We start from the raw sequence: 15,784 nt of genomic DNA, 5'->3' as shown, positions 1-15,784 counted from the left end.
AAAGCCAAAGGCGGACGAGCAACCAAGGACAATAGTGGTGCGACTCCACCGTTTCCTGGACAGGGAAAAATTCTGAGATGGGCCAGGCAGGTGAAGAAGAGCTTGAGGGAGGAAAGCGTAATCAGAATATACCCCGATTGGGGTACGGAACTGGCTAAACGTCGAACTGGATTCAACAGGGTCAAGGCTACCCTGCATAAGCAAGGTGTGAAATTTGAAATGTTGTATCCGGCCCATTTATGGATCACCTTTCATAATCAGGAGAACTTTTTAGACACCTCGGAGGAGGCGGAAAGTTTCTTCGGCACCAGGGGATTGGGAATCTGTCAATATGTTGAAATGTGGTTGTTCTGTGCTATTAATGATATTGTTGATAGCTTGGTTATTGTGCACTTCTGTATCTTTGTTATGTCCCTCTCTCTATCATTCTCCTTCCGGTTTTCTTTTTATTGGTGTTTTGGGTTTGGGGGGGATGTGGAGGGTGAGATAGTGGTTATTTTTGATTGCGTTTGGGTGGCGGCGGCGGTGGACCGGCTCTCATTATATGCGGATTACCTCCTGTTGTACTTTCTAATCCAACAAAGCCATTTGATAAGATTCTGGGGATTCTGAGTGAATTTGGCTCCTACTCTGGAATACAAGCTCAACATGACAAAGAGCGAGATGTTCCCGCTTGGCTCCTGAGGGCAGGAGGGGTGTTTGAGTGGGCTCCTGTTCCACTTGGCAAGAAAGAGCTTTTGATATCTGGGGATCCATGTGGTACGGAACTAGGCCCAGCTTCACAAGTTAAAACTGGCAGGTTTAGTGGAGGGGATGAAAGAGAAGTTTAAAAGATGGGACAAGTTGTCGTTGACTCTGTCTTGGAGAGTCCACACAATAAAAATAGTGATCCTACCGAGGTTCCTTTTCGTATTTCAGAATCTTCTAATCTTTTTGCCCAAATCTTTTTTCAAAAAGGTTAATAGGCTTATCCTGAGTTTTGTGCGGGCGGAGATGATTTCCCGTATTAAGGAAGCTTAATTGGAGAGGGATAGACGGCGTGGTGGTTTGGCTCTCCCTAACTTTCAAAATTACTATTGGGCTGCTAATATCGTCATGGTCTGGAAATGGATGGTAGACCAAGGGTCGGTGTGGTGCAGGGTGGAGGGGGCCTCGTGTAGAGTGACCTCCTTAAGGGCACTGGCTCTTCTGCTGTTCTCACTGAACAGGTACTCATCGAATCCAGTGGTAGTTTCTACTCTAAGGGTGTGGAATCAGTGCCGGTTACGTTTTGGCTTGAGGGCATGTATAGAAAGGCCCCAATCTGTGGTAACCATAGATTTGTCCCAGCGAGACTGGATACCAGGTTTAGGGAGTGGAAGCGTTTGGGGATCAAATGCTTTGAGGACCTGTTTCTGGGTGGGAAATTTGCGGACCTGGCTGAGTTGAAGGAGGCTTACCAATTGCCCAATGGTAATGGGTTCAGATACCTCCATTTCAGGGCCTTTTTGAGAAAGGAAGTGCGTTCATTCTCAATGTTGCCACCCTTGGGTTTACAGGATAGGCTCCTTTTCCAGGTTAATATTGGGGATGGAAAGATCTCTGACGTCTACCCTGAGCTGCCCAGGAGGGAAGTTGCTTTGAAAATAATTTTCTGATGGAAAAGGAAAAGAGATCAATTGTCATTGCCAGATGTGGTCTTATTCAGCTCAAAGTTGTACATAAAGCACATATGATGCCAGCAAGGCTGAGCTGATTCTTCCCAGAAGTGGTCAACCTGCACGATGTGCCAGGTCCCTCGCGAATCATGCCCACATGTTCTGGTCCTGTCCAAAGTTGGTGGGGTTCTGGTGGGGAGTCACTGATGTACTGTCTCAGGTGTTGAGAATGGTGGTCTCTCCTTGGGTAGCTATTTTTGGAGTATCTGAAGATGCGGGTGTTTTAGTGGGGAAAGAGGCTGATGTTGTGGCTTTTGCCTCCACTTTAGCCCAGAGGGGAACTTTGCTAAACTGGCGATCCTTGGATCCATCAAGCATCGGGCTTGGGCACGGACCTTGCTCAGTTTCTCCATTTGGAGAGAATTAAGTTCGCCATTAGAGGAATGGATGAGGGTTCTCCATGAGGTGGAAGCTTTCATCGACTTTTTCAACAAGTATTAGAATGTCAGTGAGGAGGGGGGGGGGGTATAGCAACTATTGGTTATTATGGGGTAGGGGGTTATTTTATTTTGGTTGAAAAATTCTCTGAGGGTGTGGCTTGTATTTGTATATCTTATATCTTGGGGGGGGGGGGGGGGGGGGGGGGGGGGGGTTCCGGCTGTCTTATATTGCTATAGTGTTAAATGCACCATTATTGTATTATGGATTGTTCGTCATTGTTTTGTTTTTGACTTCCTGTTTTTGTATTTTCTGGATATACCTTCAATAAATTATCTTTAAAACAAAACTGGCACAAGCATGCTTGATCCAATTAGTTCCTTCCATTCTGTGTGATTGGTCTCTTGCTGCTCTATGAGGAGTGGCAGGTGACCAATACTCACACTGCAAATGTAACCATTATATGGGCTAGGTACAGAAATACTGCTGGCAGATAAAATTAGGTGATGCTCTTCAGTAACCAATATTTATTCCATTAACACACGAGAGGCAAAACTAAGGAGAATTGAACTTGTGGCAAACCATAACCCACTTGCCAATGGTAAAGTTAACTTATATTTTTAAGAAAGGTAAATACAGTGTAATAATTTGTGGCATTCGCAGCAACAAAGTGAGATTGAACACCTTTAAACAAGAATAATTTAAGTTGTTACTTAGTCATGGTCAGATAATGAAGTTACCTGATTGGTTCACTTGTCGCTTTGTCCTTTACAGTTGATGAGAAAGAAGAATGAGATTTATCTTCAAACAAAAATGACAAAGGTGGCTTCAGTAGTTCTGCAACAAACAAACAAAAATGTTGAGAATAATCCAAACAGATTGAAGTGTCAGAAAATTATCAGGTTTGTTCCATCATTTTACCCTCTGGTTTCTGCCGGTCTGTGAGCAGGTATTTATTAGGTATGGTCAAATAACATCTTTGTAAACGTCGCCTCTCTCTATTGGGACCTTCTGTGGGATCCAGTTGCCATGAAGTAGGGTAAGACACAGGATCATACCATATTGCCCTAGAAATCAAATTATTAAAAAGGTTATTCATAGAAAAACAGTTGCATATTGCTGTATTCCAATTCTGTAGTAATAATTGTCTGTAGGTTTTTCCTTATTTCACCTGCAATGGCAGCTATTCCTGGTTAGACACAGATCTGGTAACAATCATCCATGCTGGTTCGAATCTTTTGAAATCTATTTTATTTGACTATTTTTAATTACTGTTGTGTATCTGGGAATATATTCCGGCTTGTTACGCATCACATGATGTGTAGTGACATCCACAAAGTGTTTGTGGGGCTTTGGACAGATCACCACCTTGGTTGTGTGAGCAACCCCCTTTATAAACCTCTCATCATCTTTTACAATAACCCAGATTGTGGGCACCTCCATACCATTTCTCTTCGCGACAACAAATATAAAGGGAGAGAAAATTGACAGTGAGGACTGAGGCAGAAAAATCGCCGGAAAGAAGATTTTTGTCGACGAATTGTGGGACGGCATTGGGAACAACCGAAGATTCTTGGGATCGGACTCACACACAAACAGATGTTGGGTGAAGCACAGCCAGTGATATAAGGGTTTCACAAAATTTTCTGACAGCAACTATGAGTAAGAAGACAGACAGTCAGGGAAGACTTGCTTGCATTAATATTAGTGGGGTCTGGGCTGCAGGGACCGCGCACATAACAAAGCTACACGGGCTACAGGGAACAAGGATTTTGAAGTCTGCCAACTCTGCACGGGCAATGACTCAGTAGAAAAGTCAAAATACTCAGGCTTAAAAGGGAAAGAATTCCTAGTTTCTTGTTAAAGGGATTGATTGTGCTATATTTTCCAACACAGTTGGAAGGGAGGAAATGTAGACCCTAGGAGCCATGTCCAAAAATGACAGGAAAAAGGGCGGCATGGACTCATTTGATGACAATTGTCAAACAAAGAATTCAGATGAAGAAAGATTCCAATTGTTTTCAATAGCTAATCAGACACTGGAGGACTTAAAGGTCGCAACATTTCTCAGCTCAGTTGTCCGTAAAACTCTTATGCTGCTACAGACTCTTGTTCACCCAGCAAAGCCAGGAGACAATTCCTTCAGTGAATTAATGTAAAACTTATGAAGGACATTTATTTCCCAAACCGTTATTGATTGTAGAAAGGTCTCAGTCACACTGCCATAGTCAGGAATGAGGTGAATCCATTTCAGAGATTATAGGGGCCGGGATTCTCTGAGCCCGCGCCGGGTCGGAGAATCGTCGGGGCGCGGGAATCCCGCCATGCTGGGCCGCCGATTCTCCAGCAACCAGAGTATCAGAGCCAATCGCGCCCGCGATGTCACCCCAGCGCTGGTTGGGGGGCGTTGAAAGTAGCCCCCGCAGCGATTCTCCGCGCTCGACGGGCCAAGTGCCCGCCGGGTTCCGCCGGCGTGGTTCACATATGGTCCCAACCGGCAGGACCTCGGCGATCAGGCTGCGGGGGCCGTCCTGGTGGGGAGATGGGAGGGTCCGACTCCGAGGGGGGCCTCCACGGTGGCCAAGCCCACGATCGGGGCCTACTGATCGGCGGGCGCGCTCATTCTGGTGGGGGGGTCTATGTTCCTCCGCACCGGGCTCCTTTAGGGCTCTGCCATGTTGCGCAGGGGCTGGCACGGAGATGGAAACCACGCACATGCGCCGGCATGGCCGTCGTGCGCATGCGCGGACAAGCGCCGTCCGTCGCTTCCATGCTCGGACCCGCGCCGGCTGGGCTTTCAGCGGCGGAGCAGTGCACAGCACTCCAGCGCTGTTGTAGCCCCCTGAATTCCGGAGAATAACTGGGCCAGGAGGTCCATTGACGCTGGCGTATACCACTCCGGTTTTTATGCCGGCGTCAACACTTGCCCGGGATTTCGGAGAATCCCAGCCAGGATCTTTTCAAAGATTAGCTAAATATTGTGAATTTGATATGACACTTGATGATACTCTTCGAGACAGGCTCACTTGTGGATTACCCCGTAACGCTATTCAGAGGAAGCTGCTTACTGGAAGTGATTTAACTCTAAAAGCTGCTATGAAAGTTGGCTCATCTATGGAGCTTGCAACGAAAGAAGCTCGCCGATAGAGGGTGGAGTGAAGATCCACAAAATGGATACCTCAAGTAACAGGGCTACAAAAGGTACAACCAGGGTGCCCTGACAGGGTCCCTGGTCATGCACTCAGATCCTGCGCGGAGCGGACCAACTGGCAGATGTATTCGCGAACATCTTCAACCTCCCTACTCTGTTCCAGGGTTCCCACCAGCTTCAAGAAGACCACCATCATACCGGTGCCAAAGAAGAAACTGGCAACATGCCTCAAAGACTACCGTCCGCTGGCCTTGACATTGATCATTAGAAGTGCTTCGAGAGGTTGGTCATGAGACACACCTACTCCATGCTCCCAGAATGCCTTGATCCACTGCAATTCACATACCGCCACAACCAGTCCACAGTAAGTGCAATCTCCTTGGCCCTACACTCATCCCTGGAGCATCTCGACAAGGACTCCTACTCATTGACTACAGCTCAGCTTCAATACCATAATCCAAGCTCATATCAAAGCTCCAAAACCTAGACTTGGCTCTTTCCTCTGTAACTGGATCCTCAACTTCTTGACCCATAGATTACAATCAGTAAGGATAAGCAACATCATCTCCTTCACAATAGTCCTCAATAGCGCGCCCCGCAAGGCTTAGCCCCCTACTGTACTCCCTATACACACACAACTGTGTGGCAAAATTTGGCTCCAACTCCACCTACATGTTTGCTGATGACACGACCGTCGCGGGTCAGACCTCGAACAACGATGAGTCAAGAGTACAGGAGAGAGATAGAGAACCGAGTGGGGATTGTTGTAACAACAACAGTCTCTCCCTCAATGTCAGCAAAACGAAAGAGCTGGTCATTGACTTCAGGAAGCAAAGTATCATAGGCACCCCTGTCTGCATCAATGGTGCCGAGCTAATGGTCGACAGCTTCGAATTCCTGGGTGTGCACATCACCAACAATCCGTCCAGGTCCACCCATGTCGACAGTACAACCAAGAAAACACAACAGCGCCTATACTTCTCAGGAAACTAAGAGAATTTGGCATGTCCACACTGACTCTGACCAACTTTTACAGATGCACCATAGAAAGCATCCTATCTGGCTGCATCACAGCCTGGTATGACAACTGCTCGGTCCAAGACCGTAAGGAACTACAGAGCCGTGAACACAGCCCAGTCCATCACGCGAATTTGCCTCCCATCCACTGACTTCTTTGGAAAGCGGGCAGCGTAACAAAGATCTTTCCCACCCGGGTTATTCAGTCTTCCAACTTCTTCCATCGGGCAGGAGATACAAAAGTCTGAGAACATGCACTGACAGGTTCAAAAACAGCTTCTTCCCCACTGTTACCAAACTCCTGAATGACCTACTTATGGACTGATCTGGGGCGGGATTCCGGTGGGATGGAGTGGCGTGAACCACTCTGGCGTCGGCCCGCCCCAAAGGTGCAGAATCCTCCACACCTTCAGGGGCTAGGCCAGCACCGGAGTGGTTTGCGCCCTGCCAGCCGGCGTGGAAGGCCTTTGGCGCCACGCCAGCCGGGGCCGAGGGGACTCCGACGGCTGGCGCAAGTCCGCGCATGCGCGGGAGCGTCAGCAGCTTCTGACATCATCCCCGTGCATGCACAGCAGGGGAGGGTTCACCTACGCGTAGACTGACATGGCCGGCGTGTAGGAAAAGAGGCCCACCCGCGGATCGGTGGACCCCGATCGCGGGCCAGGCCACCATGGGGGCACCCCCCGGGGCCGTGTCGCCCCGTGCCCCCCCCCCCCCCCCCCCCCCCCCCCAGGGCCCCGGAGCCCGCCCGCACCTCCAGGTCCCGCTGGTAAAGGATCTAGTCTAATTTACGCCGTCGGGACTGGCAAAGAACCAGCGGGACTTCGGCCCATCGCTGGTTGGAGAATCGCCGGGGGGGGCCGCTGTGAGCGGCCGCCGACTGGCGCAGCGTGATTCCCACCCCCGCCGAATCTCCGGTGCCGGTGAATCTGGCGGCCGGCGGGGGCGGGATTCACACCGCCCCCTGGCGATTCTCTGACCCGGTGGGGGGGTTGGAGAATCCCGCCCCGATCTCTACTCATTTTCTCTATTGAGTAGTACTGCACGCTGTTTATTTAATCTGATGCCTGTGTATATGTACACCCTATGGTTCTTTTTTAATGTATGGAATGATCTGTCTGGACTGTACACAGAACAATACTATTCACTGTACCTCGGTACACGTGACAATAAAACTAATCCAAATCCATGTCACCGTTGTACACAGGTTGGACACTCAGCAGGGGAATGCTGGAGTGAACGGATACATGCAAGAACTGTGGCAAGAAGGGCCCTGTTGGGCTCAGAAAACTTTTTCTACCCAAGAAAGTACAAGAAGGATAATACAAGTAAATATGCAGTGCAGTCTATAAAGTATGAACTTCAAGGTCACTCAAAAGACAGCATAACCGAGCTACAAGAGCTAAAGCTAGATGTTTTGTCAATGCAGGGCTAACAACAATGGTTTTGGGCATATCCAAAACTTGAAGGTTATGAAATTAAAATGGAAGTGGATATGGGCACGGCAGTATCGCTAATACCCAAGACAATTTATCATCAAAAGTTATGGCATCTGCCTTTAGGATAGTCAAATGTGATCCGCAGGACATATACTCAAGAGGTCTTACCATTAAAAGGATGCATTATCTAGACAGATGGCGAAGTTGCCTCTTCATGTTGTCCATGGGACTTTTTCTGCTCTATTTGACAGAGCATGGATAGTCAAGATTAGACTTAACTGGGAAACAGTCAATCAATTAGTGGATTCAAAGAGCAACTTGCAACAACCTCTGAACAAGTATGACGTGGTATTCAAAGATTCACTAGGCTCAATGACTAGAGTCGAGCTGCACCTAAAAATCAAGCAAGGCAGCACATCCAAAAGTCTCAAAGCTACAACTGTACCATACGCCATCAAGCCTCAAGTTGAAGAACTAGAAAGGTTAGTAACGACAGGAGTCACTGAACCTGTTGGTACAATAACAGCCACTACTCGCCATCCATAGAATCCCTACAATGCAGAAGGAGGCCATTTGGCCCATCAAGTCAACACTGACCCTCCGGAGAGAGCCTCTACCTAGGTTCCACTCCCCGACCCCATCCCCTTAACCCCGCACATTGATCACGGTCAACCCATCTAACATACACAACTTTGGACACTAAGGGGCAATTTAATACAGCCAATCCATCTAACCTGCACACCTTTGGGCTGTGGGAGGAAACCCACATAGGCACGGGAGAACATGCAGACTCCGTACAGTCACCCGGAATCAAACCAGGGTCCCTAGCACTGTGAAGCAGCAGTGCTAACCACTGTACCAATGTGCCGCCCATCGTAACGCACAAAGCTCTGTTTCATTACAGAAGACGTCCTTTTGGAATAATGTCTGCGACTGCTGTTTTTCAAAGATCCATGGATAAAATTCTAAGTGGGTTGAATGGAGTGCAATGTTATTTCAATGACATACTCATCACTGGTCCAAGTGATCAGGAACACTTGGAGAATTTGGAAGCTACCCTGAAGCGGTTAACAGAGCCATATCCTGAGAGTTAAGAAGATAAAGTGTGACTTTTTCAAATCATTCGTAAGTTACCTTTGACATACCATTGATAAAGACAGTTTACACAAAGAACTAAAGAAAATGTCAGCAATCTTAGAAGCATCAAATTCCCCACGTGACACAATTAAAGCCGATTTTAGAATTGCTCAATTATTGTGGTAAATTTGTGCTGAATTTGAAAATGAAAAAATGAAATGAAAATCGCTTATTGTCACAAGTAGGCTTCAAATGAAGTTACTGTGAAAAGTCCATTCCGGCGCCTTTTCGGGGAGGCTGGTACGGGAACCGTGCTGCTGGCCTGCCTTGGTCTGCTTTAAAAGCCAGCGATTTAGCCTAGTGTGCTAAACCAGCTCCTCGATTTAGCAACACGATTGAAGCTTTTACACACATTCCTATGTATCAAACAGGCATAGCACTGGTCAGTAGAATGTCAAAATGTATCAAATTAAGTGAAAGAACCCCTGTGGGGTTTGGGTTGTCACCTCGCACATTATGCCTTCAGGAGAGGGATGACTAATAGCATTTGCTTCATGCACTCTTACGAGCACAGAAATGAATTACGCTCAGCTAGAAAAAGCATCTTTGAGCACCATTTTTGGTATACGGTTCCACCATTACCTTTATGGGTGTCATTTTACCCTTTTGGCAGATCATCGACCCTTGACTACAATCTTTAGGCCATATAAATGTATATCTTTTTTTGACAGCTAGTAGATTGCAACGATTGCAAAGGCTCAAAGGGCCGAATGACCTCCTCCTGTTTCTATTTTCTATGTATGGTCATTGATATTGTCGGCACACACAATATCCGGTATTGCAAGTCCGAACAGCATGCAAATGCTGACGCTTTATGACGCTTGCCATTACAAGTCAGGCATGACCCAGAAGAACGTTTTGTCAATATTTTGTATTTCTCATGGAGAGTGTACCTGCGACTTAATCTCAAGTTCAAAGATATACAAGAACCGATCCAGTGATGGGGAAGGTGATGGACTTGGTCCAAAAAGGAACGCTGTCAGACATTAGTAAGAAAAATCCAGATGAAATATTTTAAGTCAGGATGAATATAGGTTGGAATGTAATTTGTGGGCAGCACGGTAGCATGGTGGTTAGCATAAATGCTTCACAGCTCCAGGGTCCCAGGTTCGATTCCCGGCTGGGTCACTGTCTGTGCGGAGTCTGCACGTCCTCCCCGTGTGTGCGTGGGTTTCCTCCGGGTGCTCCGGTTTCCTCCCACAGTCCAAAGATGTGCGGGTTAGGTGGATTGGCCATGCTAAGTTGCCCGTAGTGTCCTAAAAAGTAAGGTTAAGGGGGGAGTTGTTGGGTTACGGGTATAGGGTGGATACGTGGGTTTGAGTAGGGTGATCATGGCTCGGCACAACATCGAGGGCCGAAGGGCCTGTTCTGTGCTGTACTGTTCTATGTTCTATCATGCTGATCAATTACTTACTGTATGAAGTCAATTTGCAGAAACCTCACAAGATGATCTTTGGAAGATCTAGAAAGCTACACTTTTGAACGGAGACCAGAAACAGTGACGAGTTCAGATGCCGTTAGTGCCAGATACTGAAATAACTATACAAGAAGTACCACCTACAGAAAGGAATGAGGGCATATCTGAGGTTGCAAGTAGCCAAGTTCAAGAATACTGAATTCTATCAAAAAGGAATAGACAACCACCACAGAGACTGTCTTATTGAATTATATATATGTTTGGAAATAACATATTGGGGATCTGTTGTATAAATGTTAATCATTGCACTAATGAAGTAAAGGGTGGGGGGGGGGGGTGTTATGTATCTGGGAATACACTCTTGAATGGTTATATGTCATGACGTCAGCAGAGTGACATTTAGTGTGCATTCCCTATTCTTTTTCTGTACAAATTACATTCCAACCTATATTCATCCTGACTTAAAATATTTCATCATGTCTCTTTCTTTTTTTCAGTTATCATGATTTGACCTCTGTTGCCTTTATTCAGAACTCGTGGTTCCTTGCTTTTCCAAACCTTTTCTGCTATTTCTAGTTTTTTTTTCTGTAAATACAGTGATAATGCTTATACAGTGTTATATCTGTAGACACATCAAAGCTTCATGGACCATTAACCCAACATTCCTTTGATCTTTCATTCTTGGTTCAGTAGTCAGAAGGTAGTGGGTTCATGTCCCATGTTCGAAACTTGAGCAGATAATGTAGGCTGAGACTCACAACGCAGTACTGATGAAGTGCAGCATTGTCAGAGGTGCCATTTTTAAAATGAGACAGGAGCAGGCACCATTCATAAAGGGATTCAGTAGTCTGGGGGGCAGACATCTGTTTCTGTAGCAGCCCAAACCAAGTCCCGCATGGGACTTTCTCTGGTGTCAGGGCAAAGGATATCATTTGGACAATGCAGAATATGTTGAAGCGGGGGGGAAAAAGGCGAGCAAAAGTTCTGATCCATGTGGGAACCAACAATATACGAGTTTCAGAAACTGGGAAGGAAATTTAAAAAGCAAGACCTCAATCCCAGTATCATATTGTGACTAAATCCGGGTACTAGATTTTAGTGTACCCAAACATTTTCAGGTTAATCAAAAGTTTAAAAAGTCATCTTGTGCTAAAACAGAGATAAGAAGCCATTTTGTTTCTGAATAATCATTCATGTATTAATTAAGGGTTATTACATAATCAGGAATCAGCCAGAAACAGATGATTAACTAAATAGTGTATCTCAATTAGGTTACAATTGATAAGTAATTAATAAGCCGTAGTTAATTAAAATTAATTTCTGTATTTCTCTATTAGCTTTTCTTATGTTTCTTTAATTACAAAATTAAAATGCTGTAACAGCTGGGATTAAAATGGCATAACACTTAGACTCCTTCCCTATCAGGTACACACACTGTCCTTGATTGTTGAGTCTGTTTTAATGAATGAGACTCCTGTAAAGACATCAAGATAAGAAACATATCTTAAAAAAAGCCATTATCCTAAATTCAAGACAATGTATGTAATTAGCTAAAACCAATGGGATTAACTATCATCACACTGACAAATTATAGACCGATTTGCTATTTCCAGCACTTTGGCTATGGTGGACTTACAACATCTTTTAAGTATTGAAAAAGAGGTTGTGAGAATCATTTGTGTATACCTTAAGTGTAGAAGAACTAGTTTAGATCTTCAATGGTAGTTGAGTGTCCTATCAGCACAAAGATCACTTCTAATAAGCTTTAAGAGTAGATGACTATTCAGTGTAGTTCGTACTGGGACTGATTTGGTGACTTTCCTGCCAGTTGAAATACGAGGAAAGTGTAGTGCTTCTCGGAGGCAGTGACTAATTCCCCGTTGGAACAAGGAGTTCAAGTTGTTGTCCACTTCTCTTGGGCTGATCACCCAATTGAAAGTGTGAAATTGGTAGAGTTTCATTTATAAGTATACTTTACCCATATTCTGTCTCTGTTAATTAGTTGAAAAATTTCCAAAACTTCTTTATAATCAAAAAACTTTGATACTATTTACTGATTTGGTGTCTTTGCTTGATGGTTATATCTCTGTCAAATTCAAACTTAAAAGGGCAATTTAAGTTCTAGTATTATGCCATGCACAGCTAAATTGGAGCAGTCTAAAAGGTAAAAACTGCCCCTTTTTAAAACTTGCAACAATATGCTGATGAGTTGAGTAAGATGAAACTGGTTCACATACAGAGATGGTGGTGGAGGGAGGGCTTCAGATTTTTGGAACATTGAGACAAATTCTGGTGGAGAAATGGCCTGTGCAAGATGGATGGGTTGCATCTCAACAGAGTTGAGACCAATGATCTCAAGTGGAGGTTAACTTGTGCTGCTAGGGAAGATTTCAACTAATCAGGAGAAACAAGATGCAAAGAGGTCTAAGAAAACACAAATCGCATTAGAGTAAAATATAATTAAGAAATACAGAATCTTTCAAGGGATGAATGTGAGGCAGTCAAAGATGGGGTTAGAATGGATGGGTGGGTAAGTGAACAGGTCATGAAAAATAAGGCTGGTGAGCTGCAGGCACAAGTCACCATGTGGCACTGTGATACAATGGCAGTAACCTGGTTTAAAGGGGACAATTGCAACTTATTTTTCCTGGTTACAAAGTATTTGGAAAAGATGGTGCAAGAATAAAAAAGGTGGACAGGTGGCAGTATTGATCAACAAAATTGTTGCAGAACTAGAAAGGATGCTGAGTGGTCAAGGACAGAAAATACTTGGTCGGAATTAAGAAACAATAGAGGAGTTCAGGCCACACATCGTGGGAAGTATGTAGGGGAGCAAATTTGCAGGCAAAGGAAAGAACTATAGTCTAATGATAATTGGGGGACTTAATCATCCAGAAATAGATGTTTTTTCAGCCTTTGGAAGAAAGCTGTGCTGGGTCTAGTTCTGTGGAATGAAGTGGGGCAAGTGGAGCATGTGAGGATCACTGATCATATTAAGTTTAGAATAGTTGTGGAAAAGAACAAGGAACAATCAACTGTAAAAATACAACTGGAGGAGTACTTCAGTGAACAGTCCCATGAGGGAGAAATGAAGGGCATTCAAATCTAGAGCTCCCTAAGCGACTAAAGATATAGAAACATAGAAAATAGGAGGAGGAGGGCATTCGGCCCTTCGAGCTTGCTCTGCCATTCATTATGATCACCCAATTCATTAGCCTAATCCCGCTTTCCCCCATATCCTTTGGTCCCATTCGCCCCAAATGCTATCTGCTTCTTGAAAACATGCAATGTTTTGGCCTCAATTACTTCCTGTGGTAACCAATTCCACAGGCTCACGACTCTCTGGGTGAAGAAATTTCTCCTCATCTGTGTCCTAAATGGTCTACCCCATATCCTCAGTCTGTGACCCCTGGTTCTGGACACCCCCACCATCGGGAACACCCTTTCCCTGTCTAGTCCTGTTAGAATTTTATAGGTTTCTATGAGATCCCCCTCATTCTTCTGAACTCTAGCAAATACAATCCAAATACGATTCAATTTCTTCTCATACGTCAGTCCTGCCATCCCAGTAATCAGTCTGGTAAACCTTCGCTGCACTCCCTCTAGAGCAAGAACATCCTTCCTCAGAGAAGGAGATCAAAACTGCACACAATATTCCAGGTTGGGCCTCACCAAGGCCCTGTATAATTGCAGCAAAACATCCTCCTCTTGTACTCAACTCTGCTTGCAATGAAGACCAGCATACCATTTGCCTTCTTTTCCGCCTGCTGTACCTGCATGCTTACCTTCAGTGACCGGTGTACGAGGATGCCCAGGTCTCGTTGTACATTCCCATCTCCTAATTTATGGCCATTCAGATAATAGTCTGCCTTCTCGTTTTTGCTACCAAAGTGGATAACCCCGCATTTCTCCAAATTATACTGCATCTGTCATTCATTTGCCCACTCACTCAACCTAACCAAATCATACTGAAAGATCTCTGCATCCTCACCATAGCTCACCCTCCCACCCAAATTGGTGTCATTTGTAAATTTGGAGATATGTCTGCCTCGGTTTCACCCCCACAACCCAAAGATGTGCAGGATAGGTAGATTGGCCACTCTAAATTGCCCCTTAATTGGAAAAAATAATTGGGTACTCTAAATTTATATTAAAAAAAAGAAAAAAATTTGGAGATGTTACATTTTGTACCCTCATCCAAATCATTAATATATATTGTGAATAGCTTGCACCGATCCCTGCGGTACCCCACTAGTCACTGCCTGCCAATTTGAAAAAGATCCCTTAATTCCTGCTCTTTGTTTCCATCTCAATACACTACCCCTAATCCCATGTGCTTTAATTTTAAACTCTAATCTCTTATGAGGGCCTTTGTCAAAAGCCTTCTGAAAGTTCAAATATACCACATCCACTGGCTTCCCCTCGTCAACTCGACGAGTTACATCCTTGAAGAATTCCAGTAGATTTGTCAAGCATGATCTCCCCTTCATAAATCCATGCTGACTCTGCCCGATCCTGCCACTGTTTTCTTTTTTAAACTAAATTTAGAGTACCCAATTATTTTTTTTCCCACTTAAGGTGCAATTTAGCGTGGCCAGTCTACCTAACCTACAATATTTGGGTTGTGGGGGTGAAACCCACGCAGGCAGGGGGAGAATGTGCAAACTCCACACAGACAGTGACCCAGGGCCGTGAATCAAACCCGGGTCCTCAGCGCGGTGACACGTGCCGCCCACTGCACTGTTTTCTAAGTGCTCTGCGATAAAATCTTTGATAATGGATTTTAGAATTTTCCCCACTATCAACGTCAGCTTACTGGTCTATAATTTTCTGATTTCTCTCTCCCTCCCTTTTAATTAGGGATACAAATAGTTTGCAAAGAGATAGAGCGTGATTCTCTGGCTGCGTTGATCTCGAGGAAGAGCACAACGTGGCTGGAGAAACCTGGGAGAGCCTTCCGGCAGCCTCCTCGCCTCACAGGATTCACCCAAGTCCCGCAAGGTGTTGGATTCGGACCTCTGCCCAAAAGGGGCGGGACCAAATGGCGATCGCGGAAGTAGTTCGTTACCGTATTTACTGCCTACTTACCCGGGATACACGGGCCTCCCTCGATTCTCTGGCCTCCCCAAGGTGGCGGCAGCCAGGCACCGATCAAAGCTGGTCCGCAAGAACATGGACTGGCCGGAACAGCACTCGGGCGCTCTCCCAAGCTACTGGAGGTCCCCGAGTGGTCAGGGTCAGTGCAAGGTAGCCCGCTAACCCTCCCCCTTGAGCACGGGCACCTTGGCACTGGCAAATTGGCTGGAGCACTGGCAGTGCAAGGGTGCCCAAGGGTCAGGGGCCGAGCATGGGGCCATGTACATGAAAGGAGGGTGGAGGGGGATTTGAGTGGTGGGGGTGCTATCAGGGGGCTTGGGAGGCCTGAAGAGGGGGTCCCCGCAGGGACTCCATAGCGGGGTGTCCTCACTTGGTGAGGGGGGATAATGCCCATGTGTGTGGGGAGTAACATTGCCACGGGTGGTTGGGGGGGGGGGGGGGGGATCCCACA

At 45.8% G+C, this 15,784-nt stretch overlaps 1 protein-coding gene across 7 annotated transcripts in view; it reads right to left on the bottom strand.

The window, feature by feature from the left end:
• Positions 1-15,784, bottom strand: part of lyst (lysosomal trafficking regulator) — a 397,928-nt gene that overhangs the window by 64,313 nt on the left and 317,831 nt on the right. For all 7 annotated transcript variants that reach the window (XM_038800534.1, XM_038800541.1, XM_038800536.1 and 4 more), the window contains 2 exons: positions 2,997-3,142; positions 2,816-2,912 (listed from right to left, as the gene is read on the bottom strand). In XM_038800534.1, coding sequence (XP_038656462.1) covers positions 2,816-2,912; positions 2,997-3,142 — 243 coding nt within the window. The remainder of the gene's footprint in view (positions 1-2,815; positions 2,913-2,996; positions 3,143-15,784) is intronic.

The sequence above is a fragment of the Scyliorhinus canicula genome, chromosome 6 (genome assembly GCF_902713615.1).
Source record: "Scyliorhinus canicula chromosome 6, sScyCan1.1, whole genome shotgun sequence".
In the NCBI taxonomy this organism is placed as follows: domain Eukaryota; kingdom Metazoa; phylum Chordata; class Chondrichthyes; order Carcharhiniformes; family Scyliorhinidae; genus Scyliorhinus; species Scyliorhinus canicula.
The sequence above is the reverse complement of the archived record's forward strand: the minus strand, read 5'-3'. Positions and strand labels throughout refer to the sequence as shown.